This window comes from Hemicordylus capensis, chromosome 2, assembly GCF_027244095.1.
Source record: "Hemicordylus capensis ecotype Gifberg chromosome 2, rHemCap1.1.pri, whole genome shotgun sequence".
Classification (NCBI taxonomy): Eukaryota; Metazoa; Chordata; class Lepidosauria; order Squamata; family Cordylidae; genus Hemicordylus; species Hemicordylus capensis.
The window spans coordinates 198,097,497-198,118,429 of record NC_069658.1 but is presented as its reverse complement, the minus strand read 5'-3'; the positions used below and the strand labels follow the sequence as shown (position 1 = coordinate 198,118,429).

General features: G+C 49.0%; 1 protein-coding gene across 1 annotated transcript; it reads right to left on the bottom strand.

Moving 5' to 3' along the window:
- Positions 1–898: 898 nt before the first annotated feature.
- LOC128345460 (zinc finger protein 501-like) lies at positions 899–19,875 on the bottom strand. Its single transcript, XM_053297415.1, has 3 exons — positions 18,601–19,875; positions 15,869–16,531; positions 899–2,531 (listed from the first exon to the last, which is right to left on the bottom strand). Exons 2-3 carry the CDS (start codon positions 16,518–16,520, stop codon positions 1,969–1,971), a joined length of 1,215 nt encoding a protein of 404 aa, XP_053153390.1. The 5' UTR covers positions 16,521–16,531; positions 18,601–19,875; the 3' UTR covers positions 899–1,968.
- Between the last annotated feature and the right edge of the window lie 1,058 nt (positions 19,876–20,933).

The following is a 20,933-nucleotide window of genomic DNA, read 5'->3' as shown; positions in this document are numbered from 1 at the left end:
CAACAGGGAATAGGGCTTGCTCATTCAGGCTGCTGGACCTGCAGTGCCACTATCAGGGATGAACCTGGCCAATGTGTGAAATGAATATGGTGGAGAATAGGTCTAGGCCAGGGGGCTCAATATCATTTTTTCTTCCAATTTTCGAGTTATTCTAGCAGTTCAATCCTAAGCATATTACTCAGAAGCAAATCTCAGAGAACTCAGTGGAGCATATTCTTCAAGCATGCTTAGGATTGCAGTCTTGGTATTGTCATTTATACTTGTTGGAGAGGGAAGGACTTTGTCTTCCATTCTAGACCCAGCTTCTTCTCTGACCTTGTAGAAGGAAATGCAGAAGATGTGTCGATCAGTGGTGATTAGCTATGAGAATTAAGAACAGAACTTTCTTACTGAAAGGCAACGTAGCTCAGCTTAGCAGAGCTAGGCCTGTATGTTGTTACTCAAGCCTCTGACCACGGTTTGAAACAGAATGTTGGGTTTTAGACTCAACATGGAAATGCTTATGTTCTGGAGTCCTCCTGCATGTGCCTTAGTGCAGTTCTGTGCATCAGGATCCCATTCTCATCCCTCTGGTTTTTGTAGCATCCTCAGATTCTTCCTATTGTGAGTTCACTCTAAACCTCGAGACATTCCCTGCTTTCTCTCTCTCTCTTTGTTTCACTTTCTCTTTCACTGCACTTTCAGCATAGGTGGAATTAACTGTGTCCTGGCTGCACTATTATCTGAGCACCTGTCCAAATATTTCTCTCCCAGAGATCTTTTCATCTACTGCCTCTTAATAATAATCCCTTCTCTCTCACTGGACATGAGGAATGCACCTTTGCTTATATTTCTCTGTAAAGCACCAAGTACACTGATTGTGTACAACTAATCCTGTGACAGATTATGAACCCAGATAAACAAAAGGCAGTGTTCTTTATAGGGAGCGGAACATGACTAGAGACTATGAAGGAAAAACAAGTGGTCACAGCAAACAAAAGTCTTACCTGTGAAAACAATCTCTTGCAGACCAAACTATGTTTAATATCATGGTTTCCACAGCCATGACCTCTGGAAATGGCTTTACAGATAAAAACTAAATGCTGAGAGATTCACATTTTCTACATTCTGTACCAGATACCAGTTTCTACACTGAAACTGCAGGAAAATTGCACTTTGTGTGGGCTTAAGAGACTTCTAACCCTGGGGGTTTCTCTTCTTCCTTGCTGCCTATCAGCCACAGCAGTCTTTTCATCAGTGCAGATCCAGCACCTGTGCAGTATTTGATCTGCCTTCCATTTCTACTGTACTGCCCAATTTTCCACTATTGTGATTTTCATCACAACCATATGAAACAGGGAATGGATAACCATGGAGTGAGAGACTAGCAATTTGAGATAAAGGGATACCGAAGTCTTTATTTCATAAGACTAATTTCACCCTTTTCAACTGTCCTCACAATTTTTTCTGGTAGTCCATGCCCGTTCCTTTAATCAGGGGCATCCTTCTGCCACGAGAATTCTGGATGAGGTTCGTCTCTTCCTTAGTTTGAAGAAGCCGTATTTTGATTGGAGACTGGATCTCTCCCCGCTCCCTTCCCGATTTCTATTATGGCTTCTACCTAAAGAATACCCCCACATTATGTACAGCAGCAGGGCCCAAGGCCTGTAGGTTCTCAGAAGGAGGTGAGAACTGTGCTCCAGTTTGATCCTGCCCCACAAGGCCGATCAAGATCTGGGCTCTAAGCAGTCTCTCTCCTACTAAGTCAATGAAATCCATGTTCTAAGCCCAACCTCCTCCTTTCCCCTTCATTGCTGCTCAGTGGTTTTGCTTGTTAGCCCTAGCATAGCCTTTGACCTGAGCAAGCAGGACCCCAATTCTAGTCAGTGTCTCCTTGCACCTTAGCCTGCAGACCCCAGGCTGCTGTCAGTCTCCAGGCTAGAAACCTAGATGTATGGTTAGAATTCTCACCCCACTGGGGGACAAAACTCAATGGACAAAGATAGGCTTGTGCACTCGCTTGTGGCGGATGAGTGTGGTACTCTTGGCAAAACACTCTCCACACTCCACACAGATGAAAGGCTCGGATGGGGCGACGCCATGGTGAGCCACACGGTGACGTTCCACCTCCGAAGGTGCCCGGAAGCGCTGCCCGCATTCTGGGCAAGGGTGGCCAATAGGGGAGTCTGTATCATGACGCAGGCGCTGGTGTTTGATCAGGCCAGCAGTGTGTGCAAAGCCCCGTCCACACTCAGGGCAGCGAAAGGGCCGGGCGCCTGTGTGCGTCCGCCGGTGCTTGGCCAGGTTCTTGCTCTGGGTGAAGCTGCGGCCACAGTCCCCACACGTGTATGGGCGCTCTCCCGTATGGATGCGCTGGTGCTGGATCAGGTTGGAGCTCCAGCTGAAGCTCTTGCCACAGTCGCGGCAGACGTACGGTTTCTCACCAGTGTGCGTGCGCCGGTGCTGCACCAGGTGCGAGTTCTGTGAGAAGCTCTTGCCGCAGTCGGTGCACGTGCTGGGGCGCTCGCCTGTGTGTGTGCGCTGATGCCGTAGCAGCTTTGACCAGTGGCTGAAGCTCTTGCCACATTCGTTACAGATGAAGGGGCGCTGCTTGCCAGAGCGTGAGACTACGGTCGCTGCCACTGCCACTTCTCCCTCGCCATAATTCCCAGGGGGTAGCGGGCTCCCCTGCCGTTCCACTGCTGATTCCGCCTGCTGTGAGCTTGCCTTCCAGTTGGGCTGTCCGTGTTGCATGGCGGGCTGGATGACCTCGTGTTCCAGCTCATCTTCATCCTCACTCACCGCACCTTTGTCAGCTGTAGGGGGAAATAACCATACAGTTCATCTAGATATGCAGTGCACCAAGGCCTGTAAACAGAGGTAAAGCTAGGAATCGGGGAGGCCAGGGTTTGCATCTGACCTCTGCTGTAAACTCACGAAGGGGCCTTAGCCAAGCGACTCTCTCTCAGCTCCCATTCTGTAATATGGTGATAATGGCTCCCCATACCATATTGTTATAAGGACCGCAACAAGATCATGCCTATCAAGTGCATAGAATACTTAAGTGCTATGTAAATGCTGCTACCTCTAGAGGCCAGAATAATGTCTCTCCAAGGCTTAAATAACAACCACCACCCTAGAGATCTACGTGTTACAAGTGTGTTTTTAAAAAAACAAAAAAACACCCTGCACCCAGGCAATCTTAAGTTTTGTGCCAAGAGCTGATTGTGCAGCCTACGTGCGTTATGCTCATTGGCTGGACGAGGGATAACAAGCAGACTGAATCCAGATAAGACGGAGGTACTTATTGTGCAGGATCTTTGGAGACAATTTTGATCTGCCAGTTCTAGGATAGGGTCACACTTCACCAGAAAGAACAGATACATAGTTTGGGATGCTTCTGGATCCTAAGCTCTCCATGCTGTCCCACATCGAGGTGCTTTCTATCAGCTATCAGGACAGAGGTGCTTTATCAGCTTCAGCTGATACACCAGCTGTGTCCTTTTCTTGTAAACAACCTCAGAAAGATAGTTCACCTGCTGGTAACCTCCATACTTGTCTACTGCAATGCGCTCTATGTGGGGCTAACTTTGTATATAGTCCAGAAACTGCAGTTGGTACACAATGTGACAGCCAGGCTGGTCTCTGGGTCATCTCAGAGATACCACATTACTCCTATACTAAAAGAGCTACACTGGTTGCCAATAGGTTTCTGGGCAAAATACAAGGTGCTGGTTATAACCTAAAAAGCCCTAAACAGCTTAAGCCATAGGTATTTAAGAGAACGTCTTCTCCATGAGCACCAGTGCCCATTGAGAGCATCTGGAGAGGTTCGTCTGCAGTTGCTACCAGTTCGTCTGGTGGCCACACAGGGACGGGTCTTCTCTGTTGCCCTCCCGAGACTGGAATGCTCTCCTTGCTGAAATAAGAGCCTCCTCATCTCTGATAACTTTTTAAAAAGTCACTAAACACCAATTTTTTCATCCAAGCTTTTTCACTGGTTTTAAATTGTTTAAAGGTTTTCATTTTAATTTGTTTTATTATGTTGTTAACTGCCCAGAGACTGAAGTTTGGGGCAGTCTACAAATTTGAGAAATAAATAAATAGTAGGTCGTTTGTTCCACAGTCTTCCATAATTAGTCAAGTAAAACAAGTTTGGTTTTGGCTGGCATTCTGTTTGTTAGTAATGTTGAAAAATAAGATATCGGAATATAAGCTGATGCCCCCTATTCAGGATTATCTTTCAGGTTCAGCCACCACCTTGATCCACCACACACATCTGTTTTCTGATAAAGATTTCATACATGCATGCTCTTAAACACTAAGAAATAAAATCAGCTGCTCAATCCCTGCACTTTAGCATGCAAAATGGACTGTAATGCTGAATCTGCAGTGAGACCTCTTGAATTCCAGCTTACATGCAGGCTTCCTCAATGCAGTCCCATTGAGATTAGCAAGTTAGGCAATACCTGTCATTTTAATTTCAATGGGACTACTCTGAGTAGTTTTCCTCATGTAGGCCAGTGTGTGTTACTAGTTTATTTCATTTGGCAAAATCAGGAGGTGTGGTAAGGTGATAGGACTCTAAATTACTTCACTAACTTCCGAGATTCCACAGGCTTTGCCCACAGCCTTTCAAGCACATCTCTAGAATCACAAGGGCGTGTACACACACACACACACACACACACACACACACACACACACACACACACACCCTTCCAAAATCTGAATTGCTAGATTCTCGGCAAGTTCTGTTTGGCACCTAATACTGCATACTGTACTTCTCCTGCACTCCAAAGGCATACACACAGCCCTGTGGAGAAGTGAGGAACAAAGGATTTGAGGAAGGCACATCTGCATTGGAGGCCTCAGGCATTTCCCGTTTCTGGGAAAGTAACTTCTGCTGCCCTTATTAGCAACAACAGCCCAACCTCAAACCAAGCTTTATTCCATGGGTTTGTTCTGCATGGGGAAAATGTATGTAAAATTCCACCTAATGCCCGGGAATGATTAAGTAGCCCACAGATGCCTTCTAAACCTACTGTTCCAGGGTTAGGGTATCCACTTTTAAATGCACCACCACATAAGCTAGGGGAACACAAATCTTCCTAAATAGACTATGTAATATATAGTAATAGCCTGTAAGGATGCAGACAAGGCCATGCACCAGGGACCAAGCCTCTCACCTATGTAGACTCTCCTCACGATCCCGCCATCATCTGAGTCATGAATCTCCACAATACCCGGGTCTTCACACTCCATCTCAAAAGGTAGTTTTTACAAGCCAGAATCTCGCTGCTGCATGGAGAAAAAGGAAATTAAAAGTTTAACGTATTTATGGCATTGGAACAATTGATGCTGACTTATGGGGGATGTGCCCAGCTGTATTCTGGCATCCCTTCTAGCTAAAATGTAATCTTCTGGTGGGATTCATGGAGGCACAAAAACGCCTACTTTGCCTGGCTAATCCAAAATATTCCATTGTCGGTGGTTAATCTCAACACAGAAAAGTGCCAGGCCTTGTTGGCTATGTCTCTGGTCTAAAGGCCATGCCCTGTAAGCTCAGACAGGTTCAGGCTGCTCAACAAGGACCAAAATGCACCCTGTGCATGTTCAGGGACAATCTTTAGTAGTACTTCACTTGTTCCAGGGACTGAATCCCAACCCTGAAAACAGGTCCAAGGGATATACTTGGGCAATATTAGGCCTTGCCCACAGGGTGTAGAGCCTGATCAGGCTAATCCTCAGTAGTTTGAATTCCACTCATCTGCTGGTAAGATGGCCATGCCACATTCAGTGATGTCGAAGCAGCTCACCTGAACAGGAGGAATTATGTCGACTCAAAGCAACAGGCTTCCACTAGGCCAGTGGAATTCTGGGCTTAAAAAAAACAAACCAAAAACACTCTTATGCCATATCACAAACTGCTTCTTAAAGGAAGTTTGGTTGGGAAGGCAAGTAAATACCATCAAGCATCTTGTCTTTGATTAGCAGCCATTAGTGCCCCAAGGGGCACAGGCACAACTGAGACAGAAGCATAAAAGTTTCAACAGCCTTCAAAATGTCTCCAGTTCATAGATAATTCTTGATAAAATCAAACTGGCACAAAATTGGAACACACTACATCATGCCACTAAGTACAACCTTGGTCATTGGCTGGAACAGTAAAATAGCCATCAAATCACCTGCTAGAAGCAGAAAGCCCCAAAATAGCTTTGAGAAATAATGCAAATCACTGCAATTGACCTGCTTACATCTATAGCACAAAGTAAAGCAGCCAATTTTTCAGCTGACTGCTGAGGCTGTGCCTTTAAAAGCAGCATAATGTGGACATTAGGCGGTTGTAATGTTCTCATGACTCGTTTCTGCATATGAAGTTTTTTTTGCATCAGCTAGCAAGTGAAAAGGGCCACCTTTCCCCATATAAATATGCTTGTATATTTCGATTTCATCTGAAGCTCTGTTCCGAGTGCCTGCCACACCTATCAGAGACCATACCACTAAGGAATAGGATGTTTTCTGTAGTGGCACCCAGGTTATGGAAGTTCTTCTCCAGGAGACAAGTTAAAATCATTCTGTTTACAAGAATGATGATGGGAATGTAGCTCATTGGCAGAGCATCTGCTTAGCATGCAGAAGGCCCCAGGTTAAATCCCTAGGTAGGGCTGGGAAAGACTCCTGCTGAAACCTCGGAGAAGCTGTTGCCAGTCAGTGCTGATAATACTGATCTAAATGTACCAATGGTCTGATGCAGTACAAGCCAGCTTTCTATGTTCCCAAGAGATTTGTGGAAGGTGAGGGGGTTAACAGCGCATAATTAATCTATGGAATTCTTTGCCATGGGATGTGGTGATGGCCACCAGCTTGGATGTCTCTAAAAGTGGCTTAGACAAATTCATGGAGGACAAGTCTATCAATGGCTACTAGTCTGGTGGCTGTGGGCCACCTCCAGCCTCAGAGGCATGATGCCTCTCAATACCAGTTGCAGGGGAGCAACAGCAGGAGAGAGGACATGCACATACCTCTTGTCTGTGGTCTTCCCAGAGGCGTCTGGTGGGCCACTGTGTGAAACAGGATGCTGGACTAGATAGGCCTTGGGCCTGATCCAGCAGGGCTGTTCTTATGGGTTAGATTGCCATTTGTTGCTGCTTTCCTTTTTGTTCCTCTCTTATTTAGACTCTTGTCAGCCACTGTTTTATCTGGGTTTTCTGTTTTCATTGGGTGTAGAAGAAAGAGTTATGATTTGTATTTCATTTGCATAAAAATCGAAGCCAATGTGCCTTGGCACACTGGATGCCTTGTAGAGGTGGAGAGGTAGGACAGAAGCCTTTAGGGCAGGCCTGCTCAACTTAGGCCCCCCAGCTGTTTTTGGACTACAACTCCCATAATTCCCAGCCACTGTAGCCAATAGCCAGGGATTATGGGAGTTGTAGGCCAACATCTGCAGGAGGGCCGAAGCTGAGCAGGCCTGCTTTAGGGTAACAAAAATCCTAGCTGGAGGCAATGAGGTCCCAGGGCATGGTCTGAGGACACATGATGCAGCCTCCTTGCTGATGCCAAGCAGGCCTCGATCTGGTCAGTGCCCCAGATGGGTGACCACAGAGGACCCCATGTATGCTACCTTGAGCTCCAGGGGCAGAGCTGCAACTGAGCAAAAGGGGACAAATGTTCACAATCACATCCCGCTCCTCCTGCCTTGCTGTTAGGGAGTGCAACATAACTGCCAATCGGGAGCACACCCAGCTCTCCTACCCTGATGGTGGTTGTGTGGCTAATGAAGTGTCTTGTGGCACCTTACAAACCAACTGATTAATTGTATTTTAAAACAGATTGTATGTGTGTGGAATTTTTTTTAAGTATACTTGCCATATACTCTATACATTATACTCGTTGAAAACTGTAAAGTATACTTTGCTGCCTGCAAAAGTCTCCTTCCCCTGTCCCATAAAACACTCCCCCTGCCCCCTAAACTGGGAGTATCAGTGACTGAAGTTTGTTCAGACACATTATCCAGCTTTCCTAAGAACTACGGGGAAGTTTTCCATAATAGGTCTATGCATATTATGGGGAAAGATGCCAAATAGAAACCATTTTAAAACACTGCTGAGCAGGTGGCTTCAAGGTATTGCACATCACAGTGAACCTTGTAGTCTGACTAATGCACTGAACAGAAATCAGCACAGCTGTCTGAGAAAATATATAAAGCTGCAAGTACACATGTCAGAGGGGCAGCTGTGTCCATCTACTGTAGCAAAATAAATCTTGTGACACCTTCAAGACTATATATTTTACATTTATACCCTGCTCTTTGGTGTACACAGTTATGTTTATCCTCACAACAACCCTGTGAGGTAGGTTAGGCTGAGCATTAAGTGATTGGCCCTGAGTCACCCAGTGAGTTTAATGGATGACTGGGGATTTGAACTCAGGACTCCAACACTCTAACCACTACACTTCACTTAGATAGACTGCCATGTTTATGTTACAATAAATCTGTCATTTAAGATGCCACATGACTTCTTTGTTTAAGCTATAAATAGCATTTTAGAAGTTAAAAAGTAAACAGTTTATATCCTCGTTCCCCCTCCCTTTGGACGCCTGCCCTGGAGGATAAGGAATCATCCCCACAGTTTTGCTCTGCCTCAGGTCTCGGCCCGGATGCCCTACACAGTGACTGGCTGTACCCCAAAGCAGCAACTTTTAACTGACAGCTTTTTCTATAGCTCCGGGTGGCCATCTTGGGATCGAGCAATGTCATTTGGGACAGCAAACATGCAAGCAGGTGGCGAGCGAAAACGATCAGTCCGGCTAATGAGGTGCAGAGCTCCTCCAAAAGGGTGCAATTCTTAACATTCCCATCCCATAAAAGAGAAGACAACTGCGAGTTTGCATCGGCAACCGAAAGAAAGAGAAAATAAGGAAACTGTAGCCAGTGGATCGCCAAGGATGGGAGCAGACAGTTCCGATCAATAACAAGCCATGCAGTCTTTTGCAGAGCGAGGAGGCACAGCAGTATGGCCCACTTGCCAGGGATGGGGAAGGAGAGGTCATTCCGGATTACCTCTGAATGTTCCTCTCTCCCCGCTGCAATCCGGTTTCCAATTCTCCAAATTACTTCCTAAAGGCAATGCTTTTTTCTTTTTGGAGCCCACCCCCGCAAATCCCTCGATTAAAACTCACTTGCCCTGGGATGAAAGCAGGAAGCTCAGGAATTTTCTCTTTGATTTCCCTGCGCAGAGAAGAGGGCTCAGCCCCACGGCAGCGAATTGCACTCCAGCTCAACTCTCAGCTCAGGGGGCTGCTGGGAACAGGAAGGTCCCAGTTTAATTTAATCCCCTATTCCTCCTCCTCTTTCGCTGTATTTCCTGGTGATGGCTAGGAACGGGGAGGAACTGGTAGCTCTATGGTGAAGGTAGGCTGTAATCCTAAACGCGCGCCCTCTTGGAAGTGAAGAAGAAGCAATGTGCATATCTTAGGATCGGAAGAAATGATGCAGCTTGCGTGCTCTCAGGAAAGTAAGCGGGTGGTGGTTGGTTGGTTTTTTGTTTCGTTATGGATGATCGGCTGCCGTTTAGCTTGCTGCAAGTTTTTAGTAAAACTGCTCAAGTGGCGGTACCGGGGAGGGAAATGGGGGGTGGGGGCAGAAGGGTAAAGTTAATGGGTGGGTGAGTGAGCGAGCAAGCTGTATATATTTTATATCTGATATAGAATTGAGAGGGGCAGTTGCAGGGGCAAAGTACTTCTTTTAGGGGGTGTTTACGGTTTCTCTGCCCCCCCACCCCAGCCGTCCTTCCCTTTTATAACTAAGTGTGCAAAGAATATTTCCCCGGATCGCAATACCAGATGTGCACTGCAGGCTCTTGGATCAGAATGTTCCCCTGAAATTCAGTTCCATCGATTCAGCAACAGTGTAAGCAGAAAACAATTCTTGCAAAGGGCTTTCCCCCCCTTTAACCACGCCCATTTAGGAGCGCCCTCCAACCTGTGTCCATGCCTCTTCTGTAAAGTCACGTGTATTAAGTAATATTATTAACTTTTAAAGTGTTTCTGGGCAAGTACAGAATGCCTATCTTCACTACTGAGCACTGCTGCACCCTGTTCCCACATGATTAGGAGTAGGCTTCCTTCCAGTGCAGATGCAAGGCACCCATACAGGTGTGAATCCCAGTACCCCACCCCCTCGCTCTCTTTTTTGGAAGTAAGGAAATGCTTCATGTCTGCCTTGACAGCATTCAGAGAACACATTTTCAACCAGTCCTGAGTCTTTGGAAAGGTTATAGTTTATAGGGTATTGTTTTTGTGCCACCACTAAATCTTGTAGGCTGGGACTTTTGTACCTGACTGTTCCTGTCCACTTTTACGACTAGATTTCAGTGTAACTTGCTGATGAGGAAAGATTTGTACTCTGCATTTGTGATTTTGATCACAGTTGGGGTTAGTGATTGTGAGTAGGAAAAATTGGAGTTTGGAAAATTGGAAAAATTTAGAAATATTAGATAGTTGGAAATAAATTGTCTAGAATTCATGATTTCATGACCTCAAGAACACATCAGGAGAGCTGGTCTTGTGGTAGCAAGCATGACTTGTCTGCTTAGCTAAGCAGGGTCTGCCCTGTTTGCATATGAATGGGAGACTTGAAGTGTGAGCACTGTAAGAGATTCCCCTCGGGATATTCCCCTCTGGGAAGAGCAGAAGGTTCCAAGTTCCCTCCCTGGCAGCATCTCCAAGATAGGGCTGAGAGAGATTCCTCCCTGCAACCTTGGAGAAGCTGCTGCCAGTCTGTGAAGACAATACTGAGCTAGATGGACCAATGGTCTGACTCAGTATATGGCAGCTTCCTGTGTTCCTAAGTAAGTCCAGTGGAGCTTGCTTCCACGTAAGGTCATGGTATTAGTCTGTTTACATGAGAGTGCTGATCTTTTCTTCTTTTTTAAAGACCTTGCCCCTGTACCTTTTAACAGCAGCCTGATATGAAGGAATTAAGCTGGTGAAACCTTTCCTGCCTTGCATATTAAGAAAAAGGTGAAGCTTCCCCCCACCCCCAAGCCCTGCCCCCAGTTTCTGCCTTTCAGGATGCTGTTTCATTATGGCTGTGTTATTTAGTCACAAGCCACTGGTCCCTTCACTTACTGTCTTCAAAATATTATTCTTCCACAATTGTTCTAAGTGATCAATTAATTACCCTCTTAGTTGGTTAAAAGCAATGTAAGAACCTGGAGCACCAAATTAACATAACAAACAGCAGGATTAAAACAGGATGACTTCTGGAACTCTCTTCTACCAGAAGTTGCAAGGATCAGTTGTTGAAAAAAGGATAGTCGTTTAACATCTGCGCGATTGTACTTGATTGCTCCCCTCACCGGCTGCCACAGCCCCCCTCAACTCAGAGATATCTCTCCACCCTCACCTGAGCCGCACTCCTGCTCCTCCTCCTCCATCCCGTTGCTTCCATCCCCCTCACCCCTCTTGCTCACTCCTCCAGTCCTTTACTCCATTCCCACCTCTTGTTTGCGGCTGCAGCAGCTGCAGCTATTGGCCAAGCTGCAGCTCCCTATCCTCAGAGACCTCCCCATCCTCACCCAAGCTGCACTCCTGCTTCTCCCCACAGGAGCAGCAGCAGCAGCAGTTGACCAGGCCTTTCCTTGATGCCACCGCCATGGCCACTCGTTCCCCTCAGGCCACTGACCGGCCTGGGGCCCGTCCCTTGCCTGCCTGCCTCCCTCCGCCAATGGCCTTGGAAAGCCCCAAACAGCAGCAGTGGTTGACTGGGCCCTTCCTTGCTGCCAATAGGTGCCACCATGGCTGCTTCAGGCTGCTGGCAGGCTCAGGCCTGTCCCTCGCCCTCCCTTCTTTTTCTCTCTTGCTCTTCCCCTCTGTCTTTCTTCCCCTCCTTTCTCCCCCCCCCCTTCTCCCTGCTCCTCATTCTTGAGTTAACAGATCTTGTTCATCTTGTTTCCTCATCTAATTCACACAATGGCAGCCTCCTTCTCCTGAAGGGGCTCTTTCCTCCCTTACGACCCCTCTCTTCACAGACCCCTGCCCACTATCCATATATATACACTAGCCAACCCCGCAAAGAGCATCTGTGCTGCGCTTTGGGGCTGGCTGTTTCCCCCTCCCTCTTCCTCCTGCCCTGGTCTCTCCTCTCTTCCCCTTCCTCCAGCCCTGCGCTCTCCAACCCTCCTCCCCGCCTGTTCCTCCCCTCCCGTTCCTCCCCACACACAGAGCCGCAGCTCTGTGAAGGGCCCTGCCACTGCCGCTTTTTCTCCCTCCCATCCGCCCACTGCCGCCTCTCTGTCTGCCCGTTGCCCCCTTTCTCTCCCCCACCCGCGGCTGCCTTTCTCTCCCCCCGCCTGCTGCCCGCCGCCGCGTTTCTCCCGCCCACCCGCTGCCCACTGCAACCTTTCTCTCCCCTGCCCGCCGCCGCCTTTCTTTCCCCGCGCCGCCGCCCGCCGCCTTTCTTTCCCCGCGCCGCCGCCCGCCGCCTTTCTCTCCCCGCGCTGCCGCCCGCCGCCTTTCTCTCCCCCTGCCCGCCGCCTTTCTCTCCCCCCTCCCCCTGCCCCCGCCTTTCTCTCCCCCGCCCCCGCCTTTCTCTCCCCCGCCCCCGCCTTTCTCTCCCCCGCCCCCGCCTTTCTCTCCCCCCGCCCCCGCCCGCCGCCTTTCTCTCCCCCCTCCCCCCACCCCCGCCTTTCTCTCCCCCCGCCCGCCGCCTTTCTCTCCCCCCGCCCGCCGCCTTTCTCTCCCCCCGCCCCCGCCCACCGCCTTTCTCTCCCCCGCCCCCGCCTTTCTCTCCCCCCGCCCCCCACCCCCGCCTTTCTCTCCCCCGCCCCCGCCTTTCTCTCCCCCCGCCCGCCGCCTTTCTCTCCCCCCGCCCGCCGCCTTTCTCTCCCCCCGCCCCCGCCCGCCGCCTTTCTCTCCCCCCTCCCCCCACCCCCGCCTTTCTCTCCCCCGCCCCCGCCTTTCTCTCCCCCCTCCCCCACCCCCGCCTTTCTCTCCCCCGCCCCCGCCTTTCTCTCCCCCCGCCCGCCGCCTTTCTCTCCCCCCGCCCCCGCCCGCCGCCTTTCTCTCCCCCACCCCCAGCCACCTTTCTCTCCCCCCGCCCCCGCCCCGCCTGCCGCCTTTCTCTCCCCCCTCCCCCCACCCCCGCCTTTCTCTCCCCCCGCCCGCCGCCTTTCTCTCCCCCCGCCCCCGCCCCCGCCCCGCCTGCCGCCTTTCTCTCCCCCTCCCCCCACCCCCGCCTTTCTCTCCCCCCGCCCGCCGCCTTTCTCTCCCCCCGCCCCCCTCCCGCCGCCTTTCTCTCCCCCACCCCCCGCCGCCTTTCTCTCCCCCCGCCCCCGCCCCCGCCCCGCCTGCCGCCTTTCTCTCCCCCCTCCCCCCACCCCCGCCTTTCTCTCCCCCCGCCCGCCGCCTTTCTCTCCCCCCGCCCCCGCCCCGCCTGCCGCCTTTCTCTCCCCCCTCCCCCCACCCCCGCCTTTCTCTCCCCCCGCCCCCGCCCACCGCCTTTCTCTCCCCCCGCCCCCGCCCGCCGCCTTTCTCTCCCCCACCCCCCGCCACCTTTCTCTCCCCCCGCCCGCCGCCTTTCTCTCCCCCCGCCCCCGCCCCCGCCCCGCCTGCCGCCTTTCTCTCCCCCCTCCCCCCACCCCCACCTTTCTCTCCCCCCGCCCACCGCCTTTCTCTCCCCCCGCCCCCGCCCCGCCTGCCGCCTTTCTCTCCCCCCTCCCCCCACCCCCGCCTTTCTCTCCCCCCGCCCGCCGCCTTTCTCTCCCCCCGCCCCCTCCCGCCACCTTTCTCTCCCCCCTCCCCCTGCCCCCGCCTTTCTCTCCCCCCGCCCCGCCTTTCTCTCCCCCCGCCCCCGCCCGCCGCCTTTCTCTCCCCCGCCCCCCGCCACCTTTCTCTCCCCGCGCTGCCGCCCGCCGCCTTTCTCTCCCCCTTCCCCCCTCCCCCCGCCCCCGCCTTTCTCTCCCCCCTCCCCCTGCCCCCGCCTTTCTCTCCCCCGCCCCCGCCTTTCTCTCCCCCCGCCCGCCGCCTTTCTCTCCCCGCGCTGCCGCCCGCCGCCTTTCTCTCCCCCCTCCCCCCGCCCCCGCCTTTCTCTCCCCCCGCCCGCCGCCTTTCTCTCCCCCCGCCCCCGCCACCTTTCTCTCCCCGCGCTGCCGCCCGCCGCCTTTCTCTCCCCCCTCCCCCCGCCCCGCCTTTCTCTCCCCCCGCCCCCGCCACCTTTCTCTCCCCCGCCCCCACCCCCGCTGCCTTTCTCTCCCCCCGCCCCCACCCCCGCTGCCTTTCTTGCCCCCGCCCCGCCGCCTTTCTCGCCCCCCAAGAGTAACAGAGGAGGGTTGTTGTTGTTGATGATGATTAAAGCGTCCAGAAATGCTACCCAAGACTACCCCAAAACAACAACTCTATTTGCAAGAATGTTTGGATGCTACCCATCAATCAATCCAGACTAGTCTTGCACTAGCGAAAATGCTCTTGTACTACCATCAAGATATAGCTCATGGTGGTTGTGTGAAGGAATTCACCACTGTTCCAGGCTAGTTCTTGTGAAACCTCTTGTGCTGCACAACCTTTTGCTCCTGTGCAAATGGGGAACTCCTTGCATAGCTTGCATTTGGGAGTGCAAGCAATCATGAGCCACCTAGAAAGGCCCAACTTTGGAGCTGCCTCTCGGAACCCTCTGTGGGAGATGTTTCCATGCAGCTTCTCTTCAGCTTTAGCCCCAACCAATTGGCCAGCCATTAAAATATGCCCTTTCCAAGTATTTTGGATCTTCGCCCCCCAAAAAAAGCACTTTTGGGCCAGCTTTTCTTTCTTCTACAGAATCTAAAAAAGCTCAGATTGCCCATCACAAGGCTAGAACCTGTGACTTTGGATTCTCCAAAAAATAAATTCACAGCTGCCTCCTATTCTGAACCACCTAGAATGGTCTGTCCTTGGAGCCAGAAGCATCATTCTATGAGGGCCAGGATGAAACCATCGTTTTAATTCTGTTTTCAGCAGATTGTTGAACAGCAGTGCCCCAAGCAGTGCTCTTGTATGGAAATACCTTTGTTCGTTGGGATTTAAAGCATATTTGCAAAAACCAGTGAAAATATTTCGTTTCCCCTAAGAAAGAATGCAGTCACTGGAAAAAAAGCTGGGAATTCTGAGAAATCTTAGAATCAGTTTTGAATAAATTTTATTTTCTTGCACCTTTGCTCTTTTGTCATTTTTCTGCTGTGTAATGCAGCCCCTCCTTCCAGGTTCCAAAATGGGAACATGATGCAGAAATGGAAAGTTTAGTGCCTTGGAAGGCCAAGTGTGCAAATGAAATACCTTACTGCAGCACGTGCCTCAAGAAGTGTGTCCTTTTGTCAAGAGTGTCTTATAATTGTAAACCGCCCAGAGATGCAGGTTTTGGGCGGTATAGAAATATTTTAAATAAATAAATATAAAATAGAAGGCTCTCAGGCCTCTGGTCGCATGTATAACTAGACTCCAACTGCAGTTTTAACTGTGAGCAAATTTTCAAACTTTAGTTTCTAAATTTGATTTTGAGGGACCAAAAAACCCTGACCTAAATTTTCAATGTAAAATTTGATCAATGTTAAGACAACTGTGTTTTAAGTATCAACTTGCCAAATGCAGTATTCTGATACCCTTCTTTTCTTCTTAGCCCCCTAAATCCAAAAACATTTATAAAGGAGAATGCTTTAAAAGTTTTGAGTTGGAAAGAAACATTTTGAATTTTTTGCAAGTACACGAGTTTGAAAATCTGAACCCCCATCTCCCCCCCACCCCGCAACTTTCTTCCATTCTACACAGAACCTGCTGCCTGTCTCTCTCACAATTCAGTTTGATTTCATTACACATACCCACAAACCCTATGCTAAGTGCAGCTTTTGATGTCTTCTCAGCTGTGATTTGTGTCGGAAACCCTCCCCACACTCCACGCAGATATAGGGCTTCTCGTCCGTGTGAGTACGTCGGTGACGGATGAGGTTAGAGCTGACGCTGAAGCGCTTCCCGCACTCCATGCACTTGTATGGCTTCTCCCCTGTGTGGGTCCTCTGATGCTGGATCAGTGCCGAACTTTCACTGAAGCGCTTACTGCAGTCACTGCACTGGTAGGGCTTCTCCCCTGTGTGGATCCTCTGGTGGGTCACTAGGTTGGAGTTCTGGCTGAAGCCCTTGCCACAGTCAGCACAGGTGTATGGCTTCTCTCCAGTGTGGGTGATCTGGTGCCGAATGAGGTCCGAACTACGACTGAAGCCTTTGCCACACTCGCTGCAGATGGTAGGCCTGGTGTGCGAGTGGGATCTCTGCAGCACCAGCATATCCTTCAGCTTCTGAATGCCCTCCTCACATTGGGCAGGTATAACAAGCCTCTTTCCTACTGCTGGGTTCTTTCTTCGCTGCCTCCCTGGTCTGCTCTGGTTCTCATAGGCTCGCTCCCGACCACCACTGTGGAAGATGTCCTCTTGGGGGCTTCCCCCTGGCCCTTGTGAGTCTGGTCTAGTGGGGTCTTTCTGGGCAGGCTGGTTGTCCTTCATTCTGCTCTCCATCCCCCTGGCTCCTAGAAGAGAATTTGTGTCAACCACAGCAGCAGCAGCAACAAACATATTTCTGGGCAAAAACATATCTCTTTATCCACAGACATTTTTCTGTGGAGGACAAAGCAGGAGCAAAGCAGACTGCAAGAGGGCTGGCTCCTGTCTTACACATCTTAGAAGGTTTAGGCCACCATCCAAAGCACACTTACTAAAGAATGACTCCCACTGAGTTCAGTGGGGCTTGCTTCTGAGTCAATGTGCTTAGGGTGGCACTAAGGCTAGACATCACTGTCCGCTATCATTTTTGATGGACTACATTTATATCCCACCTGTCTCCCATCATGGAACTCAAGGCAGCATATATAGGGTTCCTAGGCAGTCACCCAGATTCCAGACATATTGTAATAAATCTTTCTGCATATGGCTTAGGATTGCAGTTACAGTTAAAATTCAATTTTGAGGGTTTTAAAAAATATATTTTCAGTTTAATTATAATTTGTATACATTGCTAAAACCTATTCAGGAAAATCCCCTTTAAGTTTTATTTGATTTAAAGATGCTAAACTGAACATGCCTAGGTGATAGTCACCAGACCAGGGTTATGGTCTGAAGGCACATGACAGTAGCTTTGCTGAAGCCAAGCGGGTCTAGGTCTGGTCAGTGTCTGGATGGGTGACTGCCTAGGAATCCTATATAGGCTGCCTTGAGTTCCAAGAAGGAAGCCAGGTGGGATGTACATGTAGTCCATAAAATACGATAGTTGACAGTGATGTTTAGTAGTCCACAATAATCAAGAGATGGTACACCATAGAACTTGACAACTGCTATTATAATAGAGCCAGTGTGGTGTAGTGGTTGGAGTGCTGGACTAGGACCGGGGAGACCCGAGTTCAAATCCCCATTCAGCCATGAGACTTGCTGGGTGACTCTGGGCCAGTCGCTTCTCTCTCAGCCTAACCTACTTCACAGGGTTGTTGTGAGGAGAAACTTAAGTATGTTGTACACCACTCTGGGCTCCTTGAAGGAAAAGCGGGATATAAAATGTAAAAAACCCAGTAAAATAAATAATAAAAATATTTGGAACTTGGATGGTATGTGATAATTGACAGCAGTTGTGTGACAAGGGGTTGTGAAAACTGACAGTCTCTTCTATTGTTAATAATCTGGCTATGGTCTGTGCATAGCCCTGGCTCCTGGAACAGGCTTTTCAGCTTCGGGAAATGCTCACTCATCCTGTTGGATCAGAGTCAGGTTCTAGCTAGGATCTGGTCAGGGAGACATGTTTATCAACCACAGCTCTGGTTGACAATTTTGACATATCCCCCTCCACCCCTCCATCATCAGCACCAAGAGATGGCATAACAACCAGAAAACACTCAAATATCAAATCTTTCCAAATTGTATTTGAAAATGAAGCCTAATTTCTTTCCCCTTTGAGATGCTGAGTTACAGATGTATGCTGAAGGAATCTGCAATATTTGCCAATCCCCACTCTCTACACATCTGTAAAATGGGGAGAAGAAGGCCTTAATTTGTAGAGATGTGGAAAATGAGATAGGGAGTGTAAGGCACTTTGTACAATAAGAATCTGCTGTGTGGGTGTCAAAAGAATAAAATGCAAGGAAGTCTAAGCCAGGGACTTCTAAAAAAATTTTTTTTTCTGCATGCCCAGTCCTGAGATCCTAGGGATACAGACCAGATTCGGACCGTGTGTAAACAAACACCATTAGTGAGATGGTAAGACTGGGAGGGGCACACCCACAGCATCATCTTCCGAATGTTTCCCCCTTTTATCATGTATGACCTGAATGCATTTTATTTAAATTATCAAGAAGTAGAGACCAGACCGCGCATTTTGTGTTATTGCTTGATATAGAGATAGAGATAGAGATCCATCGACGGATATCCGTTCCAGCACGTAAGCTGCCGGGATAGATCCCTGATAGCAGCACGTAGGATCCCACTTCTGATGATCAGGAGTGATCGTCCTGAAAAGAAGACGATCACTTCTTTTCATCCGCTGGCGGCGCCCTGACCCCCTAGCAAGCAAATCCTCCTCCTCCACGCCTTCCCATTTTGTACTACTACGCACCTCTGTTCTTGGCGCCGAGGAATCCGTCCTTTGCCTTTCTGCACGCACCGGGAGATGATGAGAATCCTCAGCAAGCACCAGGAGGTGGAGGAACCAAGCTCCGGTCTCCCTCAGCAACACCAGCATTAAAGGGATGCTGGGAACAGGAAGGTCCCTCTCTAACCAATCTCCTACCCCCAACCCCGCGCTGTGCCGCTGAATTGCCGGAGGATCTTTAGGAGGCGGCGGCAGGTCTCTAGGAAGCCTCTTGTTAGACTTTGGGGGCGGCTGGCTCGGCACAGGCAGTGTATGGAGAGGAAGGACTGTCCTTTGTTCGGATAAACCAAGCGTCGGAAAGCAGCCCATGGTATCCTCTGCGAGGCTGTTCTTTTGTTTGTCTGACTCTCCCGTCTATCCATGGGGTGGGGTGGGGGCATCCTGTAACTGTACCTTTAACGATCGTTCTGCCAGTAGTACCCATCTGCGATGATAGCTAAATGGATCCTCCATGTTCAGAAGCAGCACTGAATACCATTTGCTGATGAGCCACAGGAGAGGGCTATTGCATCCAAGCCCTGGTTGTGGGCTTCCCAGATGCATCTGATTCGATTCCTCCAACAGAAGGTCGGATCCTTTGATTATTTATTTACTAGGATTACATTCTGCTTTTTAAAAAGACGACTAGATGGACCTTTGGCCTGATCCAGCAGGGCTCTTCCAACATCCTGCTAGCAGGGGCCTTTCTTCAGACACTGCATGAAAATTAACTTTGTATTCCCGCCCCTCGCAAGAGGGTAGGGTAAGCTGGTGTTTGAACTTCAAATGAAGAATTATGTCATAAATGTGCATAGCAGGTGCCATTGTGATACTTCAGTGTTCAAAAGAGATTGCACTATATTTTGTTTTAAATCTTTCTTTCCCTCATAAAACTGTCAACCCCAACCCTCCTTGGGACTGAGATGAGCACTGTTCAGATGGAAATCTATGCACACAGAAAAGGAGCAGAATCACAACCACTGAATACTTTATGTATTCAGAAAGGTTATCGGAGGGGGCTCTGCTCCGCATACCAACAATGAGGGGGGCTCGGCTGTCGTGCACATGGGACAGGGCCTTCTCAGTTATTGCCCCCAGACCTTGGAATGCTCTCCTGGTGGGCATCCACTCCTCTGTCTCCATCACAGTTTTTAGAAAGCAAGTGAAATTTTGGCCTTTTTACCCAGCCTTTTGTTGCTGCCGCCCAGCATTTTTATGGTCCTATCGTGTATGTTTTTTAAACTTGTAATTAGATTTGTATTTCTATATTCAAATTTAATATTTGTATTGCCGAACTGTTCTATAGTCTTATATTTCAAATGTTTTGTAAACTGCCTTGAGATTGTTTTAATGAAAGGCAGCATAACAACAATATTCAAAAGAATAATGTATGAAAAAGATTATTCACATATTATGTTCAATGCACAACAGTAGTGAACTTCCTATCTGTATGTGGTATTTGAGGGGTCTTGAGCCCAGGCTCACTTCTAGAATAAACACATGTACAGTCATTCAACAAAACTATTTACAGGTGTACAGACACCTGTACAATTGTGCAATGCATGATGGTCAGAAACCCATTAATAGGTAGGTCTCCAATTAAACATACACTATGTATGTAATTCTGTACACTGCCTAGAGATTTTTATACTAGGTGATATATAAATTCAATACATAAATAATAATAAATGTATATATATATATATATATAGAGAGAGAGAGTGTAGGTATAGGCTTTTTTAGACATGATGCTCAATGAGCATAGTGGGCAGAGCCAGCAGGATGTGATCCTGCTTCCCCTTCTACATGTGTCCATCTGAACAGTCCATTGGTGTTCAGACTTGACACAGAGGTTCTCACTGTGCATGGCAGTTTCTAGACCAATATCTCCAGTCCAATATCTGAGTTTTCAAGACAGATACTAGTCATGTTACAAGTACACACAGAATGCCCAATGGGCATGTTAAACCAAAGGCTGTGCTTGGATTGTACAATAGAATAAATCAAATTAATAATAATAATAATAATAATATAATATATTCTGCGACGATATCTATAACTGACAATAAAATTCAGCCATCCCAGGTCCTTGGGAAGAACTCGATGTCTGGATAAAACAAACCAGTCAATAACACCTGTCTGACTGTGTAAACAAGAAATAATAAATAATAGTCAAGCTAAGGACAGTCCTGATTTTCTGCTATCTGCATGATGCCTCTCAATACTAGTTGCAAAGGAGCAACAGCAGGAGAGAGGGCATGCCCTCACCTCTAGGGATGTGCACGAACTGGTCCAAAGGCCATGCAAGAGGCCTGCAA